The 20,305-nt window shown below is 45.4% G+C and overlaps 1 protein-coding gene across 1 annotated transcript in view; it reads right to left on the bottom strand.

The window, feature by feature from the left end:
- Nucleotides 1-10,849: 10,849 nt before the first annotated feature.
- The window catches only part of LOC135899469 (putative phospholipase B-like 2), a 68,729-nt gene continuing 59,273 nt past the window's right edge, over nucleotides 10,850-20,305 (bottom strand). Inside the window, exons 11-12 of the mRNA XM_065428742.1 lie at nucleotides 18,934-19,093; nucleotides 10,850-11,073 (exon numbers count right to left, since the gene is read on the bottom strand). Of these exons, the coding sequence (XP_065284814.1) occupies nucleotides 10,900-11,073; nucleotides 18,934-19,093 (334 nt within the window). The 3' untranslated portion in view covers nucleotides 10,850-10,899. The remainder of the gene's footprint in view (nucleotides 11,074-18,933; nucleotides 19,094-20,305) is intronic.

Here is a 20,305-nt window from a genome sequence, read left to right as displayed (position 1 = left end):
AACACACGCAATAGTTCTCCACTTCCGGCGGCGTTTTCTCTACTTACTTTCTAAATAAAAAGATGTTGATCCATAAAGATTTTCATGAACAATGGTTCAATTTGTTAATATTCGCTTGTTCTTCCTGTTTGGCTGCTGCCTTGGCTCTCTCCTTTAGTACTACATCGCTTAATTTCTCAACTCCTTGCTACTCTTGTTTCCAGTTGACAATTTTGCACAAAAAGTGCTGTACAATTATAAAAAAACCAGGCCAGATAACGGGTGAGAGTTATATTGCTTATGGGTTTAAGAGGAAGCTTTAGCTCGGGTGCTCCTATCTAAACACATGTAAAAGCAGAATTCGTTTTTCTTGGCAACCACGGCACCAAATCTGACGAGGTTTGTTGCATTTAAAGAGAAACTTAAAATGTAGTGACTGTTGGTTCCCAATTTTGATTTAGATCGTCAATTTTTTATTAAAAATTTGCAAAAATCTAAAATTTTCAAAAAGCGAAACTATCAAGTTTACAGCTCTCTAACTCAGCAAGAAAAAATATCACAATTCTGTGAATTTCATCTGATGTTACAGCTAAAGGGGACAACATATATATATATATATATATGTTACACATGTTGCATATATATGTTACACATGTTACACACATGCAGGTGGGGGGGAGGGGTGCCCCGGCTTTGACCTTGTACACAGCGCTCCTTTACGCTCAATTCCACACGCTAACACATTTTCCCTCGTTTCCTCATCCACCCGCCTCACACCCTCTCCCCTTTAGAAGAACCCCACCTATATATACTGTGGCGAGGAAAGCATACGTCGCCTTGAAGAAAAGTCCAATTGTCGAAACGTTGGCTCCTGCATCACCTTGTTCATGTTTTCCTCATCGTCTTGAATCTCCATCTCCCGCATTCCCCATCTTTTCCCATGAATCTAAAGAAATTCAATAATATGGAAATGCAGCTTTTGCTGAACCCTTGTACACAACGCAACAAATTCACGTAAGGAATAAATTGACGTATAGAGTTTGTCAGCTCTGAATGATCTAATGCATGCTGTCAGGATTGGGGGCTCAATCCCATCGCTCGTGATCCTTTGTCAAGATTGGAGTCCGGCATGAATTCGAAGGTAGCTGGCCCATGCCGTCGTCCAACTTATCCACGCTGAGGACGTTGGTGAAGGGAAGAACTGCTACTCATCGAGAACGAGGAATATGGGTTTATTTACAGTATTTAAATCAGTCTAACATGAGTGCTTGAGAAAAGTGCATCAGTCTAACATGGTTGCACGTGAGAAGTGTGTCCAGCATTCGCACCACAGCCGTTTTTAAACACTGGGTCCTCCCGCGATACAAGGTGACGCGAACGTTCGTTTACTCATTGTCAACTTGCCACCGCCCCGCAGAACAGTTTACGCACACATAGGCACACACATTCCGATGTCCGGCGCCGACGTCAGAGGGGCGCCGTTCCGCAGAACCGTTTACGCCCACATAGGCACACACATTCCGATGTGTGGCGCCGCCGTCAGAGGGGTGCCGTTCCGGGAAGCTCGGAGCCATGGTGGGTAGCTCGTTGTCCTGCGCCGCGTACCGCGCGTGGGAAGCAACAAAAAACGGCTTTCCCGCGGCAGCTTGCTCACGCGTAGCAAATCAGGTCCGCGCTGGAGAGCTCGGGCACAATAGTTCGCCCGCTGAACCCGTTTCGTCACAACGGCGATGGGGCTGGAGGAATGGCGGCAGTGTCAGCACGAAGCCCGCTTCATCGAACGCACCCTAGCTGAAGCGACGGAGAGCGGGGGATGCGTGTCTTGTTCCCCGGTCGTAACTGGGGGGGGGGGGGGGCAATCTTGCATTGTAGCTCGCCATTCTTAACAACGCCGTTTGCGGAACTGCGGTATCTATTTTTCATGCAGACCTATTAATTTATGAACTTCGTGCGTCTACTTTTCTTCGATCTTCCAAATTTTTGAAATTCTTGTTCACAATATTCATGCCATAAATCAATATTTCGATTACAGCAGTCACTAGAATTTAACTTTCTCTCTCAAATGCAACAAACTTAATTAAAATCAGTGCAACGGTTATCTCAAAAAAGCGTTTTTGCGTTTTACATGTATTTGAATAGGCCGCGTCGGAGTTGGGCTCGAGCTAAAGCTTCCTCTTAAGAGTTATTGCAGTGTTTGATGGTGCACGCTGTTTCGCATTATTTTATTTTCTACCTTGTCTAACCCATATCGCGAGTATGTGGTTCTGAGGATCTGCCACCGTCGCGGCGAGCCGTCACTCGAGGAAATATTAAAGCAAAAGGACAATTTATAGGCAACTCGTGTTTTCTCCGGCCGCAGTTCGTTTCTCCTGCATACAGAGCAGCTGACTGTGAACCGAATCACTTTCGTGGTGCCTGGATCGGTGTAAGCAAAGAAGGTTGAACTAACGAAGCAACAGCAATGCGTGTGACCATTGAATAGGTGGTGAAAACTGAACGCATGTCGAGTTAATCGCAGGGGCACTCACTCTATGAGAAAACGGGCCTTCACACCCAAGGAGATGCCAATAACTACCGCCATCCAAAACGAGTGAAAAAGGACGCAAAACGTTGACCGTCAGATAGCTGTGATTCTCAACATTGATTTGGCGGTGCTTTAGGAGTGTGTGTGAGGAGTGGTAGCGTAGGCGGGGAGGTGAGAGGGGGTGTGCCGTTTAGGTTCTGGGGGGAGGCGGCCTTCTCGCACTGGGTACGTGCCTGCCCTCTATCCTTTTTCATCCCCCTGCCACTTTTGACATGGCCAAATTGAAAAACATAGGTGACAAGACCGACCCTTGTGAGGTCCCTCCGTCAGCGAGATCCCTCTTTGATTTAATATCCGCGAATCTAAGGTGAGCTGAATGATTGCCATGAAAAATTTGACCATTTGATAGAGTTTTCTGCCCAATCTTAGTTTCAAAAATGACTTAAAGTATTGCTCTATGTTTAAGTCTGTCAAAAGCTTTTTTGACATCCAACCTCGAGAGGGCGACCGACCGCGGGAGTAACACGCGCTGGAGTTGTGTAGAGACCACTCGCTGAGAAGACGTCAAGGCCCGCATCATGGCGCCATTTAGTCATGGTGTCGTTCTGCAGGCGACCACATGAAGTTGTCTCTCTCTCTCTCTCTCTCTCTCTCTCTCTCTCTCTCTCTTGGTTTGGCTAATAGCAGATGATGTTTGATTAACAACATGGCATCCTGTGGAAACAAACCTGGCTCGAAACCAATCAGATTATACGGTAGGATATCATTCTCCTCCACATATTTCGCTACCCTGTTGAATATGACATGCTCCCTTGTCTTCCTTAGACATGATCTTAACGAAATTGGCCTGAGCTTATCGAAGTTTAATTGTTTGCCCGGCTTTGGCATTAAGATAGTACTGCCGTCATCCATTCTTGTGAAAATATCCCATCTTTTCATAATTCATAAATATATGTGGTCAAATATTTTATTGATCCGTCGTGCAAATTCTTATTCAATCAGTTGGAGATGCCATCCGGGCACGCTACTGACCTGCTATTCAAATCATACCGTGTCGTGCGTACCTCACTTTCAGTGAATCTCTGATCCATATAGTTGCATTCTACCTCTAAGTATTCGGGATAATTTACATCCTGATCCTCTTGCATCATCATCATCATCAGCCTGGTTACGTCCGCTGCAGGGCAAAGGCTTCTCCAACTACCCCGATTTTGTACCAATTCTGGCCATCTCGTCCCTGCAAACTTCTTAATCTCATCCACCCACCTAACTTTCTGCCGCCCTCTACTACGTTTCCTTTCCATGGAATCAGGTCCGTAACCCTTAATGACCATCGGTTATCTTGCCTACTCATTACACGTCCTGCCCATGCTTCTGTTCTTTTTCTTGATTCCAACTAAGGTGTTCTTAGCTCGCGTTTGTTCCCTCATCCAATCTGCTGTTTTCTTATCCCTTAACGTTGCACCCATCATTCTTCTTTCCATAGCTCGTTACGTCGTCCTCAATTTAAGTAGAACCCTTTTCGTAAGCCTCCAGGTTTCTGCCCCGTAAGTGAGTACTTGTAAGAAACAGCTGTTATACACTTTTCTCTTGAGGGATAATGGCAACCTGCTGTTCATGATCTGAGAATACCTGCCGAACGCACCCCAGCCCATTCTTATTCTTCTGACTATTTCAGTCTTATGATCCGGATCCGCGGTCACTACCTGCCCTAAGTAGATGTATTCCCTTACCGCATCCTGTGCCTCGCTACCTATCGTAAACTGCTGTTCTCTTCCGAGATTGTTAAACATTACTTTAGTTTTCTGCGGAATAATTTTCAGACCCACTCTTCTGCGTTGCCTCTCCAGGTCAGTGAGCATGCATTGCAATTGGTCCCCTGAGTTACTAAGCAAGGCAATATCATCAGCGAATCGCAAGTTACTAAGATATTCTTTATTAACTCTTATCCCCAATTATTCCCAATCCAGTTCTCTGAATACCTCCTGCAAACATGCTGTGGATAGCATTGGAGAGATCGTATCTCCCTGCCTGACGCCTTTCTTTATTGTGATTTTGTTGCTTTCTTTATGGAGGAATACGGTGGCTGTGGAGCTGCTATAGAAAGCTTTCAGTATGTTTATACACGGCTCGTCTATATCCTAATTCCATAATGCCTCGATGACTGCTGAGATTTCGACTGAATCAAACGCTTTCTCGTAATCAATGAATGCATTATGGATATTGAACCTGATGGATAGTGTGAATATGGTCTATTGTTGAGTAGCCTTTACGGAATCCTGCCTGGTCCTTTGGTTGACAGAAGTCCAAGCTGTTCCTGATTCTATTTGCGATTACCTTAGTAAATACTTTGTGTGCAACGGACAGTAAGTTGATCGGTCTATAATTTTTTGAGTCTTTGGCGTCCCTTTTCCTATGGATTAGGAGTATGTTCCGGTACGCTTGAGGTCATGAGGCATTGCGTATACACGGTGGCCAGTTGTTCTAGAACAATCTGCCCACCATCCTTCAACAAATCTGCTGTTGCCTGATTCTCCCCAGCTGATACCCTTTCCTGAGAAGCAAGTATTTAGCTGCCAATCGCTCCATTATGCTCTCTGCGCTTGTAGTCTGACCTTCCTGGTGCACCAACATCACCACTGCCGTACGTCTATTCGATTTAGTGCCTTTTTGATTGAGCAGACGCCAATTGCCTCCACGTTTTATCCTTCCACCTACGCATTTACACACCTCATCCCATTTTTTTTTTCGGCGAATATCGTGCGTGCTCCATGAGATCCCTATTGAGCTGAGCAATTTGTTTCATAAGTCTTCTGTTTGAGCCTTGTGATTTCCATCTTTGTAAAATAGACTGCCTGGCTTGTTCAAATGCGCCTATCTACTCTCAATTTGTTCGACCTCTTCCTCTATCTCTATAGCCTTAGTTGCTGCATTCAAGTCATCCCTAAGCTGAACCACCTACTCTGGCAGTATGATGCGCCTCTTTTGTATCTGTGTATGCACTGTCTTTTCTTCTAATTTTTCTAGATTTATCCCAGTCTGTGTAAGTGAAAAGGTTTAGCTCCACCCCCGTCGTTTCCACCATTAAGTGTAGTATATAATGGTCACTCACTAGTTCCGCGCCAGAGTTGATCCAGTCTGCCCTGGGTAAGTTAAAAGGTAAGGATAAGTCCGGGGTAGTGTCCCTAAATGTGGAAGTGCCACACCTAGTAGGATAGGTTGGGCCCGTCATAAGATAGTGGCGTAAATCCGTGGCGAGATGTCAGACTGCTTCCTATTCTTACAACTGCAGCTGTAGCCCTAAGATTGGTGTGAGGTGTTGGAGTCCCCTCCTATTATGAGGGGTGCAGTTTGGCTACCCCCATAGCCTTGTTAAAAATTGCTCTGAAGCTCTGCCTCATCTCTCTGCGACTGCTATATATGTTGAGGCAGAACAAGCATTGCGCTGTACCTCTGTGCCTTTTAGGACTATTTCTATCAATACGTATTCAATTTTACCCGACCCTATTTTAAATCATGCTCTATGTAGGGAATTTTCTTGTCAATCAGGGTGGCAATTCCTCTGCCTAGTTCCTTACGTTTGCAGACCGAGTTAAAGCCAGATAGCCCGATTTGCTCCGCTATAGTTTCCTGCAGCATTAATAACTTCGACCTATTTTCAACCGCTTCATCTCTGCTAATGCCGCTTTTTGCTGAAATCCTCTGCAGTTCCACTGACACACACTCTCCGCTATTCATTATTATTGCCGTTACCCCCTTACATGCAACCCTCTGTCACTGTTCTCTTGACTGTACCATCTAGTGCTCCTGGGAGTGTTCTAGCGCTTTCGGCTTCCGACGGCATATATCCCTCATCCTCTCCTTAGGCCTCTAGCTTTTTCAGCCTTTTCTGGGGTATTACACTTCTACGTTTTATCCGCTTTAAGGTTAACGCTGTCTACTGTGTACTTTAGGTCCCTAATTGCATACCTAATCTCCTCCAGAACCGAGCACATCGATTCCACCTCCGGAACTACAGCTCTCTTTTTGGGCGCCGGTGTGCCTTCTTCCTTCTGGCTGTTACTTCTACTCCCCAGCTTAGCTATTGCCACACAGCCGCTTTCTGCCCTCAACGCTTTGTTCATTTTCTGCATCTGCTTCATAAGATCTTCATTTGCTTTAATTAGTGATATAACCTCTCGGATCAGCTGTTCTACTCTGGCATCATTGATTTGTTCCTGCGAGGCTATTGCACCTGTGATTTTCACAGTACCTGTGACTTTCTGGGCCTTTGTCGCTCCTGGCTCGTTTTTCGTATTTGTCTTCAGCTCCTGCTCTTCGAACCGGTCCTGCGCCGCCCGAGACCTGGAACGGTTTCTTCCACTCATTGTTGAACGCTGTCTTGATATTGATGTGCTTCTTCAGCGTGAGCACTTGCCGGCGCCCAGCGAGGGTTGCTTTGTCGGTTGGGCCAATTCCATTTCGGTGTCCACTTTGGACCGTTGTCTTCTTCTTATTCTTATTACATATGGTACTCGGTGCAGCTGCTTGCAAGCCTTGTCACCTGTAGTGTGACCTTCGCTGCAGAACTTGCATTTGGGAGAGCAGATATGAGCCTCCCCTGTGTCTTGCATACCACATCCCCTGCACTACATACCATCAGGAGTGGGAAAACGTCTGATTTGTGCCCAATTATTCTACATGCGTAATATATGTCAAATTGCTTCCTTTACAGATAGCACATCACGACGTTTAACCCATACTTGAAGAAGTTGGGCAACCTGAATTCGTCGTAAAGCACAATAACCGAGCCCGTAGCTTTGATACGCTGTGCAGCCAACGCAGTTAGGTTGTATTCATGCACAATCTTTTTCGTGATCACACTTTGACGGTCAGTGAGGTTCACTCTTCTAATAACCCCCTTGCACGTAGAGTGGGGGGCCGTATTTTAAGCGCTCACTTCATATTCCACCTCCATGACTGTAACGGACTTGATTCTTACTTACCATTCGGCATGATCGATGTCCGGTATACTAACCACCACGATATTCTGTGTGAAGTTGGGGCAGACGATGTCTTCCTTCGCTCGGTCAGCTATAAGTCCGACCGCTTCGACGATCGCTTCTCCAATAGCAGGGCTGACCTGGTTCAGGTTTAGGCTTCCCCGAGGCCTAACGATGATTTTCCTGTGCTCCTCCAGCAGTTGTGGCATCCTTGACGCCTTGACAATGCGGCGCTTGAGCTTGTCAGCCCCGGCAGCACCTTTATTGGCGATGTCCTTTCCTTGTGATTCTTGGGTCAAATTGGCGGCTCCACCAGCTCCCCAGGTCATTTTCGCAGATCGGAATCTTCGGTTGGTGATCCCCTGTCAGCCCATTCTTTCCTTGCCGTCTTCCATCTCCGAGGAGAGTTCGTCGTCCATACGTAAATCAGCCATGCTGGCTTGGCGGGCTCGCTAAAACCAAGTGGCGTTAGGCCCAGCGTTGCGGCACCACGCGATCCACAGAAAAGAGGTGACAAAAGTCCAAGAAATGCTGGCCCACCTTGTCCAAAATATCCATCGATTCACGTTAGCCTCGCGAATCCGATGTGCTTCAATGCGAGGTCCTGCCAAATCACCTGCAGAATCACTCAAAGAGATGGAGCCTATGCGGGGCATGGAATGGTATGGTATGTATTCCTTATGCGATGGCGCACACCCAATGTGGGGGATTGGCCGAGGTTTGGGTGAAATTAGGCAATCTTTATTCAATCCTAAAATTGGTAAAGGTAACTGGACCAAATGAACAAAAATAAAATGTTTAAAAATTCAAGACAATCTCTTTGTAGCAATTATAAATTCCTCCACGGTTGAGCAAATATTCCTGTGGCACTTTCCAAGAGAGGAGGCTCCTAGAGAAAGAACATTTATAATTGAAAAGCTTAAACCAAGCTGTGTAAATCTTGATTCTAGAATATTTTTTTCTTAAAGAAGTGAAACGGTGGCAGAATATGAAAAAATGATCGATTGTTTCATCTTCTCCACAGACTGGGCACAGAGGGGAGGGCACCAGACCAGCCCTATGACGATAGAAGTTTAATTTTGGTATTCCACAACGTAATCGGGTAAAGATGACTTCAGCTTTTCTGGTGTGAAAGGAATTTTTGGGCCAAGGGAATAGGAGGTGTCGATATTCTGAAAAATTAGCTACAGCTGGGTTCAAAAAAGTCTTGAATAATTGTAGATCTCCTTAATCTAGTAGTCGTTAGGTAAGCTATTGTAGGAAGTAAAGGTAATACAGGGCCACTGAGGGCCGCTCTCGCTAGACTGTCAGCCATTTCGTTCATGACTATTCCTTTATGTCCAGGCACCCAAAGCAATATAATTTATGTGGTCAGGCACTAGAAAATGAAATGTACGCAAAAGGTTAGTGACACCACTTGCTGTGAGCGAGGAAGATAAGGATAAGGAATCTGTTATTATTACTACCGCCGATATTGACAAATTTAGTTTGCGTAAGGCTAGAACTACAGCTAGAAATTCAGCCAAAAATACGGAAAAGAAGTCCGGAATCCTAATTGCAAATGACCAGTCTAGAGGGAACGTCCGCTCTCTTCTGCGTCTTCTTCCTCTTTGCATATGCCGGGTGTATTTTTTAACGTTAACATAATTTTTTTGTCAATATCTGCGGCATGCTGCGCAAATCCATTTATTAGGCTAGATTACTCGGGGTAGTGGACCTTAGTTCCACTGGAAGCCAAACTTGGCACTTAATTACTAAAATTTTGCTAATAAACTTTTTACCTTATTACTTGAGCGCTCATATTGCGAAATACCAATTGAGGTCAACGACATCCCCAGGCACATTTTCTTGTCAATAATTTTAAGACTAGCACCAATTTTAGATAAGCGCTGCTCAACTTCCAGGAAATGTTCACCCTTGTACTTACCATTTTAACAAAATGCCTTTTTTTTTGTGCACTGAAGGTGAGAAAATTTGGGAACGAGTATCTCCCAACCGGTGTCATCATCAGATTTCGTTCTAAGTGTATTTCGCTTTCTAAATCACTGGCTACAATTCGCAAGCGCAATATGGGCCGTAAAGGAAAAAAATATAAAAGTTATTTAGCAAGCTTTCTATTTAGCAAACCGAGGCCAGTACACTTGGTTAACACAAGCGAGTCGAGAACTCCAGACTGCGCTGGCGACGTTAGCAATACCACTTGGTGCGAAACCGGCTGGATCATAAGGAACTATTTGGAACTACTGACCGTTAGAAGGGCCTTCCAGACGTGTCTTGACCTCTGTGCGCAGTCAGCTGTACAAACCTCCACTTAAATTACCGCTAAACATGCAGGCGGCAGTAATTTTTGTCTAGCAACGTAGCCCTGCAACTTTTGAGGTGGACTATCAGGCAGATTTACCCGCCCTGGAGGCACAGTGACTGCTGAGCCAGAGCTCAGATTCATCCCACACGCATCGGCCACATTTTCGTCGAAGACCAAATACAAGAAGACGAGTATACTTTGACTTTGGGTACACGTTAATGCACTCAAGTATGTTAAAGATAATCTGAAGGAGCCCAATAAGGGGTCTTCCATAGCCCCTCGATAAATTTCGCGCGTTAAACCCCATATGTGAATCAATAAATGTAACCGAAATAATTCTAGCACTATTGGTGTTCACTCAACTTTATTAGCGGGTCCACCATGCCGATTTTCCAAGATAATGCGAGTGTCCCCGAGCAATATGTCGTCAAAATCCCAGCTTTTCGCATTGCTCGCCTTTGATGCGATGCTGTATTGCCTGTCCTTGCGAGAATTCATTATGTCAATTCTGGTAATAGTTTTTGCCTTATTGCGCTGGCATCCATGGTTTATCGTATCCCGAGCTGAGCTTTAGCACAGTATTACAAAAACATTAGATAAATTAGGAACATATAACGTATGTGCCCATTGACTTTGCTATGAATTCTATATCACAATTCCCCGCGTGAATGAATGAATGAATGAATGAATGAATGAATGAATGAATGAATTCTTTACTATGAACTCTATATCACAATTCCCCGCGTGAAAAATTAATCGTAATGTGGCGATGTACACTAGTTCAGAGCTAAAATACGTTAGTGCATGTTACAGAAGCGTTGTACCGGGATAATATAGTGGTTCTATTCTAATGCTATTTCCTATCTCGCTTCGTGACTGGTCCTAACGGCACGGCATCTTCTTTGCAAGCGGGATCTGCCGGTCATGAATGTCGGATGGTCAAAGGGGAAAGAATCGAGGGAAAGGAATTCTCCCAAAACACTAACCCGATTTCTATCCGTGTTCCATCATAGTGAAGGTGATGCTCATTCCATAGAAAAAAAACAACAAAAGACTTGCTTGAGACAATCGCACTATGATTTATTCATCTCCTTGTAAGTGCCATCTCACTACCTGCAGGATCCCCAGTAGTTCAGCACGGGGCCAAACTCCCACCGGTCGGGGTGGCCGACGTGGCTGTCGTTGAAACCACTGGTGCTCCACTGGAACACCGGCTGCTGGCTCCATGTTGGACCACTGATAGCGAAGAACTGCTGCTGTTTGAATTGTTGGAAGGTGGTGAGCTGAAAACAATAAGAAAACAAATATATAGATGCGCACTCACACTGTTAAGGGCCGAGTAGCGTGCATTTTCCTGCGGGGCCCGATAACCGCTGCAGTACACCAACGTAGTATGCCTCGAACATGGAAGCTTCGTACTGCGTTCATACTCCTCAGCGTACCGGTCAACGGTACGTTCGAGCTTGTTGGCAACTGTTTTAACGATACGGGTTGACTTGCTGGCGCGACAATGCACCCGATGTAACTGCTGCAGCGCCGCAGTAACGGCGCCCTAACAGCCACGAGGCCTCTCACAACGCTATCATTCATTCAGATATCATTCGCGCACACGCCTACGCCCTTCTAGGGTGTGCGCGTGTATAAAAGTGCACCATTGACTAGCGGCATTAGAGGCGACGCGCATTGACGGTGCACCAGATACGCGTTCCGCCTAATAATGCGGCCGTTCGTAGCTCTTAACTTACAGCCCGCTCAGACCGCCGTAGGCATCAGTGTGCGCATAACTGCAAAGTAGCAGTGCTACTGTTTGGCGCACAATGCGCGGCGCAGTGGCTCAATGCTGGTAACTCTGCCGTCGGGCAGTGCGTGAACCACGAACCGCGGCAGCATGACCTCTCGTGTCCGTATGATCGCAATAGTTGCAAGAAGCAACGAAAGTGACCCAAAAGACAGAACTTGCCCAACGCACCTTCCGCATAAGAGTAAGCCAAACTTCCACTACGCGTAAGCCTAACACACACCGTTCGCATTGCCCATGCGGTGCGCTTATACTGCGCTGTCTCGGCGCCGCATCTCCAGCCCGCTTTCTTGGGTGTTTCGGTACGGGCACTGCATCTATAGCCGCAGCAGTAACAGGGAGTTCCAGATCTTGCGCACCTGAAGTTCAGGGACGTCAACTAGCGGGCTTGCAAAAGAACGCAAAATGAGTACGAACGAACGCGAAGGAAACACAACGGAGTTGGGGTTCGCGCAAGCAAAGTCACTTGGATAAACCGTTTCTAAATCTTCCTTACTGACCAGCATCGCTCGCGCTCTTTTTAACTGGAGTCGCCATGTAATATGCGAACGTAGGAGCTGGCAAGGGGTCAATAAACTTTTGTGTGCTACCTTGTGACATTACCGTTGTAGAAGTCGATATTCTCGATCTGCAATGATGGAGAATAAGAAAAACAGACGGTGGTGGGGGGGGGGGGGGGGGAGGTGTGCTGGTTGTCGCAATGACATGAATGCAACAAATAGTGTGGTCAGGTGAAGAACAGTTTCTTTTATTAGCAATGTGGACATGCGAAAAGAGGAATGGAAGCGGACGACAAGACAGCCTGCTGCAGGCATGAACCGCACCCACAGTTTTGTTAGGGTGCTCAAATATAACTTTGTTTTTTTTGCAGGCTAGTTGGTTCATGCTGAATTCTGTAGTGTAATGTGTAGTGAGATTCTCTGGTGTTGTGGATCGCCTTTTCTCACCTACCTCTACTTTTTTCATGCCCCTTGCCGTGCCGAATCGCGGTGCGGTACAGAATTGTATGGTGTATTTAGTGTATTGTATAGTGCCCCAAAATAAATCTATGCGGCTTGAGTAAGCGAACACTGTGGCTAAAATGCACATACGTTAAGGACTGATTGATAAGATTTATTGCCCCACTTTAACATAAGGATGGTGAAGTTCACTATATAGTGGACGCCTTCTGGGTAGTTTCGGCCGCCTTTGGATCTACGATAAGCAACCAGAGCTCGGCGTATAAGAGCGCTCATTATTCCGCCTTATCCAAAAAGCACTGAAGCCCGAGACCTTTTGCTGGGCTGCTTAACGGCATAAGCACAGATTCATTGCAGTTTTAATAAATATATTGAAAACAGTTTATTTGTTCTCGTTGGATGCGTTCGCTACCAAGAAAAGATGGCGACACAGGACTTTTAACCGCATACTTAGCAGTTCCATGGTACTTTTCTGACAAAAAACACAGAACTTCAGCTTGCTTCTTAACGCGAAGTAATACTGAAAAAAATAAAGGTAACCCCATTCTTTCATTCTTCAGACTTCAACATCATGCGAGAGGAACTTCGATAACGACACTACAGCGGCAACAGAAGTTGCACAAAAGAAGCCGCACGCATTGGCGTACGCAGCACATTAAGGTGGTTACGAGCAAATGTCATGGGGCCTATGTGATTAAAAACAAAAAAAATCAAGAAAACAAAAGTTCGGGTGCGCGCAGACATTTGGGCGCTTGTTATTATCGAGACGGCGCGAGCGCCACCACGTGATTCTGCTGTAACAACAGCTAGGGACGCGCAAACATCGCCTGCCCTAGCGGGAAGGCTGTGGAGGAAATATAATGTCGCTGCCTTTAGTTTTATTCAGGCGGCTTAGTGGCAGCAGTATCTGCTTGAGAAGCGGAATTCAGCCAACGTTTACAGTTTCGCACAATGATGTTGCGACAGTAGTATCATGTATCGTAAGATACACAATATATTCTTTTCTGTATCGGAAATACGGATACTGATACATGTCTTGCCAGAAGTATTAGCATACAAATACAAGATACCAAAAAATTATCTAAGCTGCATGGTATCTAAGATACATGTATCTTCGATACTTCCCGGCATTGCTCAGTACTTGCGAAAAACATCGAAGCATGAGCTTCATTTTAAAAATAATCACTCAGGCAAGGGCCTCAAGGCCTTCTTCTGCATACGTAGAATACCTTTACTATTCCTTGCAACAGCCCTATTAAATTTTGCTGAGAGGTGCATTGAGGAACTTGGTTCTGTTCGTTTTAGTACTGCATGAGGATTTTTAGAACCACTTACTTTTACAGTGAAGCCGTCTATATGGCTGGAATCCCGGGATTTATTCGCGTCGTAACGTCGACAGAAAACTGTCGTCATGAATGACTCATGCCCCCGATGCAACGGCTCCTACCCCCATAAGGCAGAGGCTGCAGGCACTCGGCAAAGTAAAGTGAAGAGTGCATACATTCTTTGAAATCACGCATACAGCATACAGAACAGCGTACGTTTCAGTAAAGAACAAGCTCAAAACAAGCACCCAAACCATGCAATTGATGATGAGGCACTCCTGCTCCTACAAGTAATGCAAGCACGTAGCGCTCCCCGCATACGATTCACGCTAAAGATTACTGCTGCTTAAGCTGCCGTGGCTACGGCAGCTTCTGAAGTTGGGAGAGACGTTCTTAGCTCTTCGCATATAAAATAAGCAGCATATCCACTGATTTCAACGTTGTTTCAGCACTGCTATGGGTGGCGGCGTGCTGATAAAATTACCATTACTCTCGTTAACACTATTACTATAAAACAGCATTGCTCCCATTACTCTAAAGCCAAAAATATTGCATACCCCCTCTGCAGTTGTAGTGGTGGTTTTCAAATGTTTCGCAGGAGATTCACGTTTGCAGGGCTGGAATGGTGAATCAATTTCTTGAATTCTACTTTTATTCGAATCGGCAATGGCCTGCATGTACCGCCAAAAGCACGTAGTACGCATAGGACCGCGCCTAGCACCTGTTCTTAGCAACAATTACAAGGGTTATTCAAAAAGTAAGGGTAGTTTGCTTACATTTAAATATTTAATCATCAGAATAAAGTTTTCATTGCGCAGCGCCATGTTTTCGTTCTTCACGATGGTAATGAAGTTATTTTTTTTGGACCAGTAGTCGTCTGCTTGTCGGGGAATGCAGACAATGTCAACAAAAATCGTTGCTCCCGCCTGTTGTGAAGTGCGTGCTGTAATTCATTTTTTGCATGCAAAAGAATCACCAACTTCTCAAAATCAGGGGGATTTAGGCCTAGTTTATGAACCTACAGTGATGAGTGAAGGAGTGGTCAGACAATGGTGTCGAGACTTCAAAAATCGCCGCACAAATGGGCACGATGAAGAGCGGAATGGCCGGCCCTGCACCTAGGCCAATGAAACTGTTTTACAAGTGGTCCAGGAATTGCGATTAGATCGACAACTGACAGTAAGTAGTCTGACGGATAGATTTCCCCGTCTTGGACGCGCTACAATTTACACAATTGTAACTAAAAAACTCAGACATCACAAAGTGTGTGCAGGGTGCGTACCAAAAATGCTTACCGGCCAACTCAAGCAGCAAAGAATGTCAAGTGGACAAGCGTTTTTGGACCGCTACCGACAAGCTGGAGATAAGTAATTTTTGCGCCTTGTTACAGGCGACGAGACTAGAATATCCTACGCTACTCTAGGAATAAAAGAACAATCAATACAGTGGCGCCACTCCTCTTCACCAAAACCGGAAAAAAATCAAGCAATCTCCTTACTCGTGTTGGAAAATAATGCTACCGTTTTGTGGGACGAAAAGGGCGTTCTTTTGATTATCAATTTCATGTAACTTGGGACGCATACTGCGAAACGCTAACCAAACTGAGATATGTGAACGAAAATCGACGGCACGGGAAACTGTCATGTGTAATTGTCCTCCTCCATGACAAGGCGCGTCCTCACACCGCTGCCCAAGCCAAAGAGAAAATTCAAGGTTTTAGTTGGGAACATTTTTATCACCCACCCTACTGTCATGGCCTTGCACCAAGTGACTATTTCCTCTTCGTGCACTTGAAACAGTGGCTTGGGGGACAACGCTTTGAAGAGAACGCGAAACGCAAGGCCGCCGTTGTCAACTGGTTCAATTCCCAGGTGGCAAACTTCTAGGCATAGGGGCTGAAGAAAATGGTGCAGCGGTACGCAAAGTGCTTAGAAGTTAAAGGTGATTGCGTAGAAAAGTGAAGTAGGCTTGTACTAAACTAAACCCGCCGATACAAACTTTTTACTAACGAATACATTCATTTTTAGGACCGAACGGTCCTTACTTTTTTAATAACAATCGTATTTAGAAGATTTGGACAGAAGGTTGTCTGAACGCATTCGAAGGACAGCTGCTCTTAGAATTGGAAATTGCAACATGAAAAATACTAAACGGCGACATAAACCACGGGACTTGGATTTTTTTTTTCTAGAATTGTATTTACGCTTCTATTGATCGTTTCTTCTTGATTGAGCCTCCAAACCCACCCTTAAAGCAATGCCTCTTCCTTAGAGACGGCCGCTAAACCTTCTTTCATAATTTTTTACTGATTTAAGGTAAACGCAATTATCGGTTTGAGAACCGCGATAATATTTTCACTGCCGAAATTTGAAGCGCTGTGCGTCATGAGGAAGCCAAAAACGAAGGCAGAACAGTGTCATTCCTTTCTGGTGGCTTTCTCGGTGCCTCCATGGGCACCGTCAGGAGGCCAGGGTAATACCCATGATGTATAGTAAACTAAATTGTAGTCTTTTTATGCACCAAAACCGCGATCAATTTATGAGGCGCGCCGTAGTGGCACGCGCGCCACCGCCAGGTCCGGTAAAACATGTTCGCTGTTCCACCTACGGGGGACGAGGTCGCTAATGTGACACGTGACGAAAGTTCGCTGTGTGTTTTTTGAAAAAAACGAGGGTCTTGTTCATCGTGCTGAACTGATACTTCCGGAAAGGTTCCCATCAGTTGACATGGCACCAATTGTAATCAAAGACGAATATTGGAGGAGTCCTTCTTGCCATTCTCTAAAACATCCTATAGCTTTCACTGCCATAGTGCCCTTGGGGAGGGTATGCAATACCAGAAAGAAAACGTAGTGGTCACTTAGTCGTTCATTGAACACGCGTAACTTCCCTGCTACGGCAAAAAAATTTTAAGCCCTAGCGGCTGGATGTCCATTGTTGACTGACACATCGCTGCCACGAGACAGAAATCATTTAAATTAGGCCAACCCTTACAAAGACGATGTAGAGGTTCATCAGTCTTGCAACTTTTGCACGAGCCTGGAACCTATCGATCACTAGTCTTTATTGTGTCGACAATTGGTGGTACGAACAAAAACGTTGCTTCAAGATCCGCCTCGCAAATTTAGAAAAAAAATTTCAGTTGTCTGGTCTTCGCTCTCCCCAATGGCAGGATAACAAGGTGTTAGCCACAAGGATATGTTCAACTCTCTGAGTGATTACACTCAAGCTACCAAACAGTAACCATGGTGATCATCTTCTTACAATTCGTATTAAAATTCTGAATTTCTTTCAACCTAAATTGTCCAGCGAACCTTATTTTATTTGCTTAAATAGAATCGTCTCATCTGGTTCGTACTCTGTACCAAATAGGCATTTCTTCTCAGATGTTTCAACTTTGCCAGTTATCGATTCTTCGTTCCTACAAATATCAGTACATTCAAAGCCTGTCTCATCTCCTTTCGTAGATACGTGCCAACTCTGTAAGAATAATTATTATTATCATCATACTCATCATCATCACGGTCACCATCCGCACCGTCTTGGCTGCCGTTATGCATTTCCAACTTATTTTGTACAGATGCGTTTGTCGTCCTATATTAAAACAAGTTATCGAGCTCCAGTGGTTGAGGAGCCCATTGTAGAAAATGAGCTGAACATGAGCTGAAGCTGAACTGAACTTAAAGGGACTTACAACCAATTTTCACGGTACCCACTTTATTTAGTACGATCGAAAGCTTACCGGCCAGATCGTCTAGTCATGAAGTAGTAACGCGGAAAACGCTGTAGAACATCTTTAATAAGAATTTTCGGATCTGCACTGACGATGAAGTCGTTCACTGGAAGCATGCTGGAAACTGTGATTGGTGTGAGCGACAGCGATTTATAGGTCGGCATTAGTGGGAGACAGGCGACAAGTGCGGCCGTAGGTGTGAGCACCGTTGGTGTGAGTGAGTATTGTTTTTTTGTAAAGGTGATGTTGCTGCGGTTCATGTTTTCCAAAGTTTTAAGGTATTCCTGTCATAATAGCTATGTGTTATTGCAGTTTCCTGTCCAACTGCTTTGGAATGCGACTAGTCAAAACGAAACCAAGCCCACCGAAAACGAAACAACGCTTTTGCGCGTGATACATGGCTCGTGTTGCTGTAGCCAAGCGTGCGCCTATGATTTCCGATGTCGTCTCTCTAAGACCTGAGTGAGCTGGAACAAAGGATTCGAGCTCGCATGTATGCTGAGAATTTAGATCCTTACGAAGTGACACCCGAACGTCATGCTTCGATGGACGAAAGCGGCAGCGGAGGCGATGCATCCCACTTGCACGATAGACCACCGTCCTCGCCACAAGCAGCGCACCTGGGGAATGCCTATTGGTAAATGCTGATTCACAGTAGGCCGACCCAACACCGATTTCGGTCTGCCGACTGTCGGCGACAGCGTTTTTTTTTCCTTCATGTCGGCGCCTCTGCCATATTGTACTGGCACCGACAATCTGCCGACGGTTGGCGGAGAGAGCTCGGCGACGGTACAGTGTGACAGAGGCGGCGACACCAAGGTAAAGAACGCAGCCATTTAGGGCACAACTCGTCGATGGCATCTCGTATCACGGCGAGATCATAAATCTCTGGGTACTTGCAAACTCGTGCCATGCTCGCCTGCGTACAACAGGATGCGCGCCGCCATACATGTGGGACGACGCGAGCGCCACTCGTTAGCGTGGATGTTCTTTTCTTCGTAATACGCATAAAGTAAAGCGCAAGTGTCTAATAATAGACGAACTCCAATTTTAAGCAATAATTAATACTGGAATTAATGACAGTTTACTTGCGTACAGTGATCTGCTGACTTCATTTTGAAGTATCAAGGTTTCACCGTCAGGCCTCGCCACTTACTGGTATTTCTGACTTTCTTTGCGAATTTAAGATTATATATCCTACCTAAATACCGAACAGCATGCTGCATTCTATCATTATAAATCAGGGTAATTTCATTTCCATCAACGTCTCACAACACATTCTGGCCTCTTGCCAGTCCCTTTAACTGTCCTCGGCAGGTCATCGCATACCTTCATGTCGATGCCACCGACTGGCCGTGGGTACATTTTTGGAACGTCGTACTTCCCGTTCGGGTCCAGCAGGTCGTAGCGGGACGATATGGCGTACACTGGGTTGTACGGTGGAGTGCAGTTGCACTGGGAGAGCGGGTCGTGGGTGTAGTCATTGTACCTTCAGGAACAAAAACAAACAAGAACGTCTTGCAAAGGAGCACACGCACATCACTAAGGAAAAAACTCAGACTGCACAACGCTGACAGAATGACCTCGACAGGTCTTGCCTTTCACTCCAGAGAAAGTTGCTCACTTCAATAAGAAGCTGGAAATATTTGCCTGGGTGATGGCATAACGTACTGCTCCAGGTGATCAGCGAGATATGTGATACACTCCATGGCCACACACACGTACAAGCACTGCATGCTAAGCGGGTATCAGTGTTTGATTGCGAGACGACAGCCTTCACCATGGCTGAGTTCATGCTAAAAGAAATAGTGCTAATTCTCGCCTTTAGTTTCGTGACTTGCTCGGAATGGAGTTCAATTCATTAAACAACAACGGTGCTTTGGAGGAAGCCGCAGTAATTGGTCCCGGATAACTTTTCACCAGGGATTCTGAAACCACCATCTTAGTCTGAGAAGACACGTGGTTGATACAGCCGAGAATTGATTCCACGACTACGTTATAAACCTCAACCTCGTAAAAACTGAGCCCCCACAGTGGTTGTGCTTAACTCCGTCGTGCCACAGTGCGCAGTGCAGTTTGAATACTGTGACAACGACACCCGCAGCTGAGAGTTCTGCGTGAACAGCTCAACCTTTGCCTCAGTACAACGTTTGTTCGCGCTTGTTTTTAAAGCGAAGCTTTTTCTCTTCTTCGTGGTTGGGCGTTCGTCACCATTTTTTCGCAGGATACATTGTGAATATACAAGAACAATTTATTCCGCTAAGCACGTGTCCAAATATACCTGCTGCTGGCTGCTGCCCGTTCTATTCCCTAATTACGCACAACCTGGTATGCACTGCTAAATATGTGCCCATTCTTGGCCGATCCCCTAGAAAGATCGTTCCAAAGTATATAGACATGAATAAAGAAATGGCTTCACGAATGACTCAATGAATCAATAAATAATTTTGTGTACGTAGAGATGCGAAGCAGACGCTAAAGACCGTATGCTCTGACGGTGCACAATTGACGGTGCGTCAGGCCATACATCGTACTTTTTTAATTGTGCATACACCCGTCATCGATATCCTTCCTTTGTGAGGCAGACAGCTAACGGCTACGCTATCCGCAACTGCTTCTATGTCACTAGCTCAAGCGACATTCACCTCATTAAGGTTACAACATTGCATTGAATGTGCATGATATTCGTTTTCTTTTATTT

Source organism: Dermacentor albipictus, chromosome 6 (genome assembly GCF_038994185.2).
Source record: "Dermacentor albipictus isolate Rhodes 1998 colony chromosome 6, USDA_Dalb.pri_finalv2, whole genome shotgun sequence".
In the NCBI taxonomy this organism is placed as follows: Eukaryota; Metazoa; Arthropoda; class Arachnida; order Ixodida; family Ixodidae; genus Dermacentor; species Dermacentor albipictus.
Note: the sequence above shows the minus strand (reverse complement) of the source record. Positions and strands in the feature narration are given on the sequence as shown.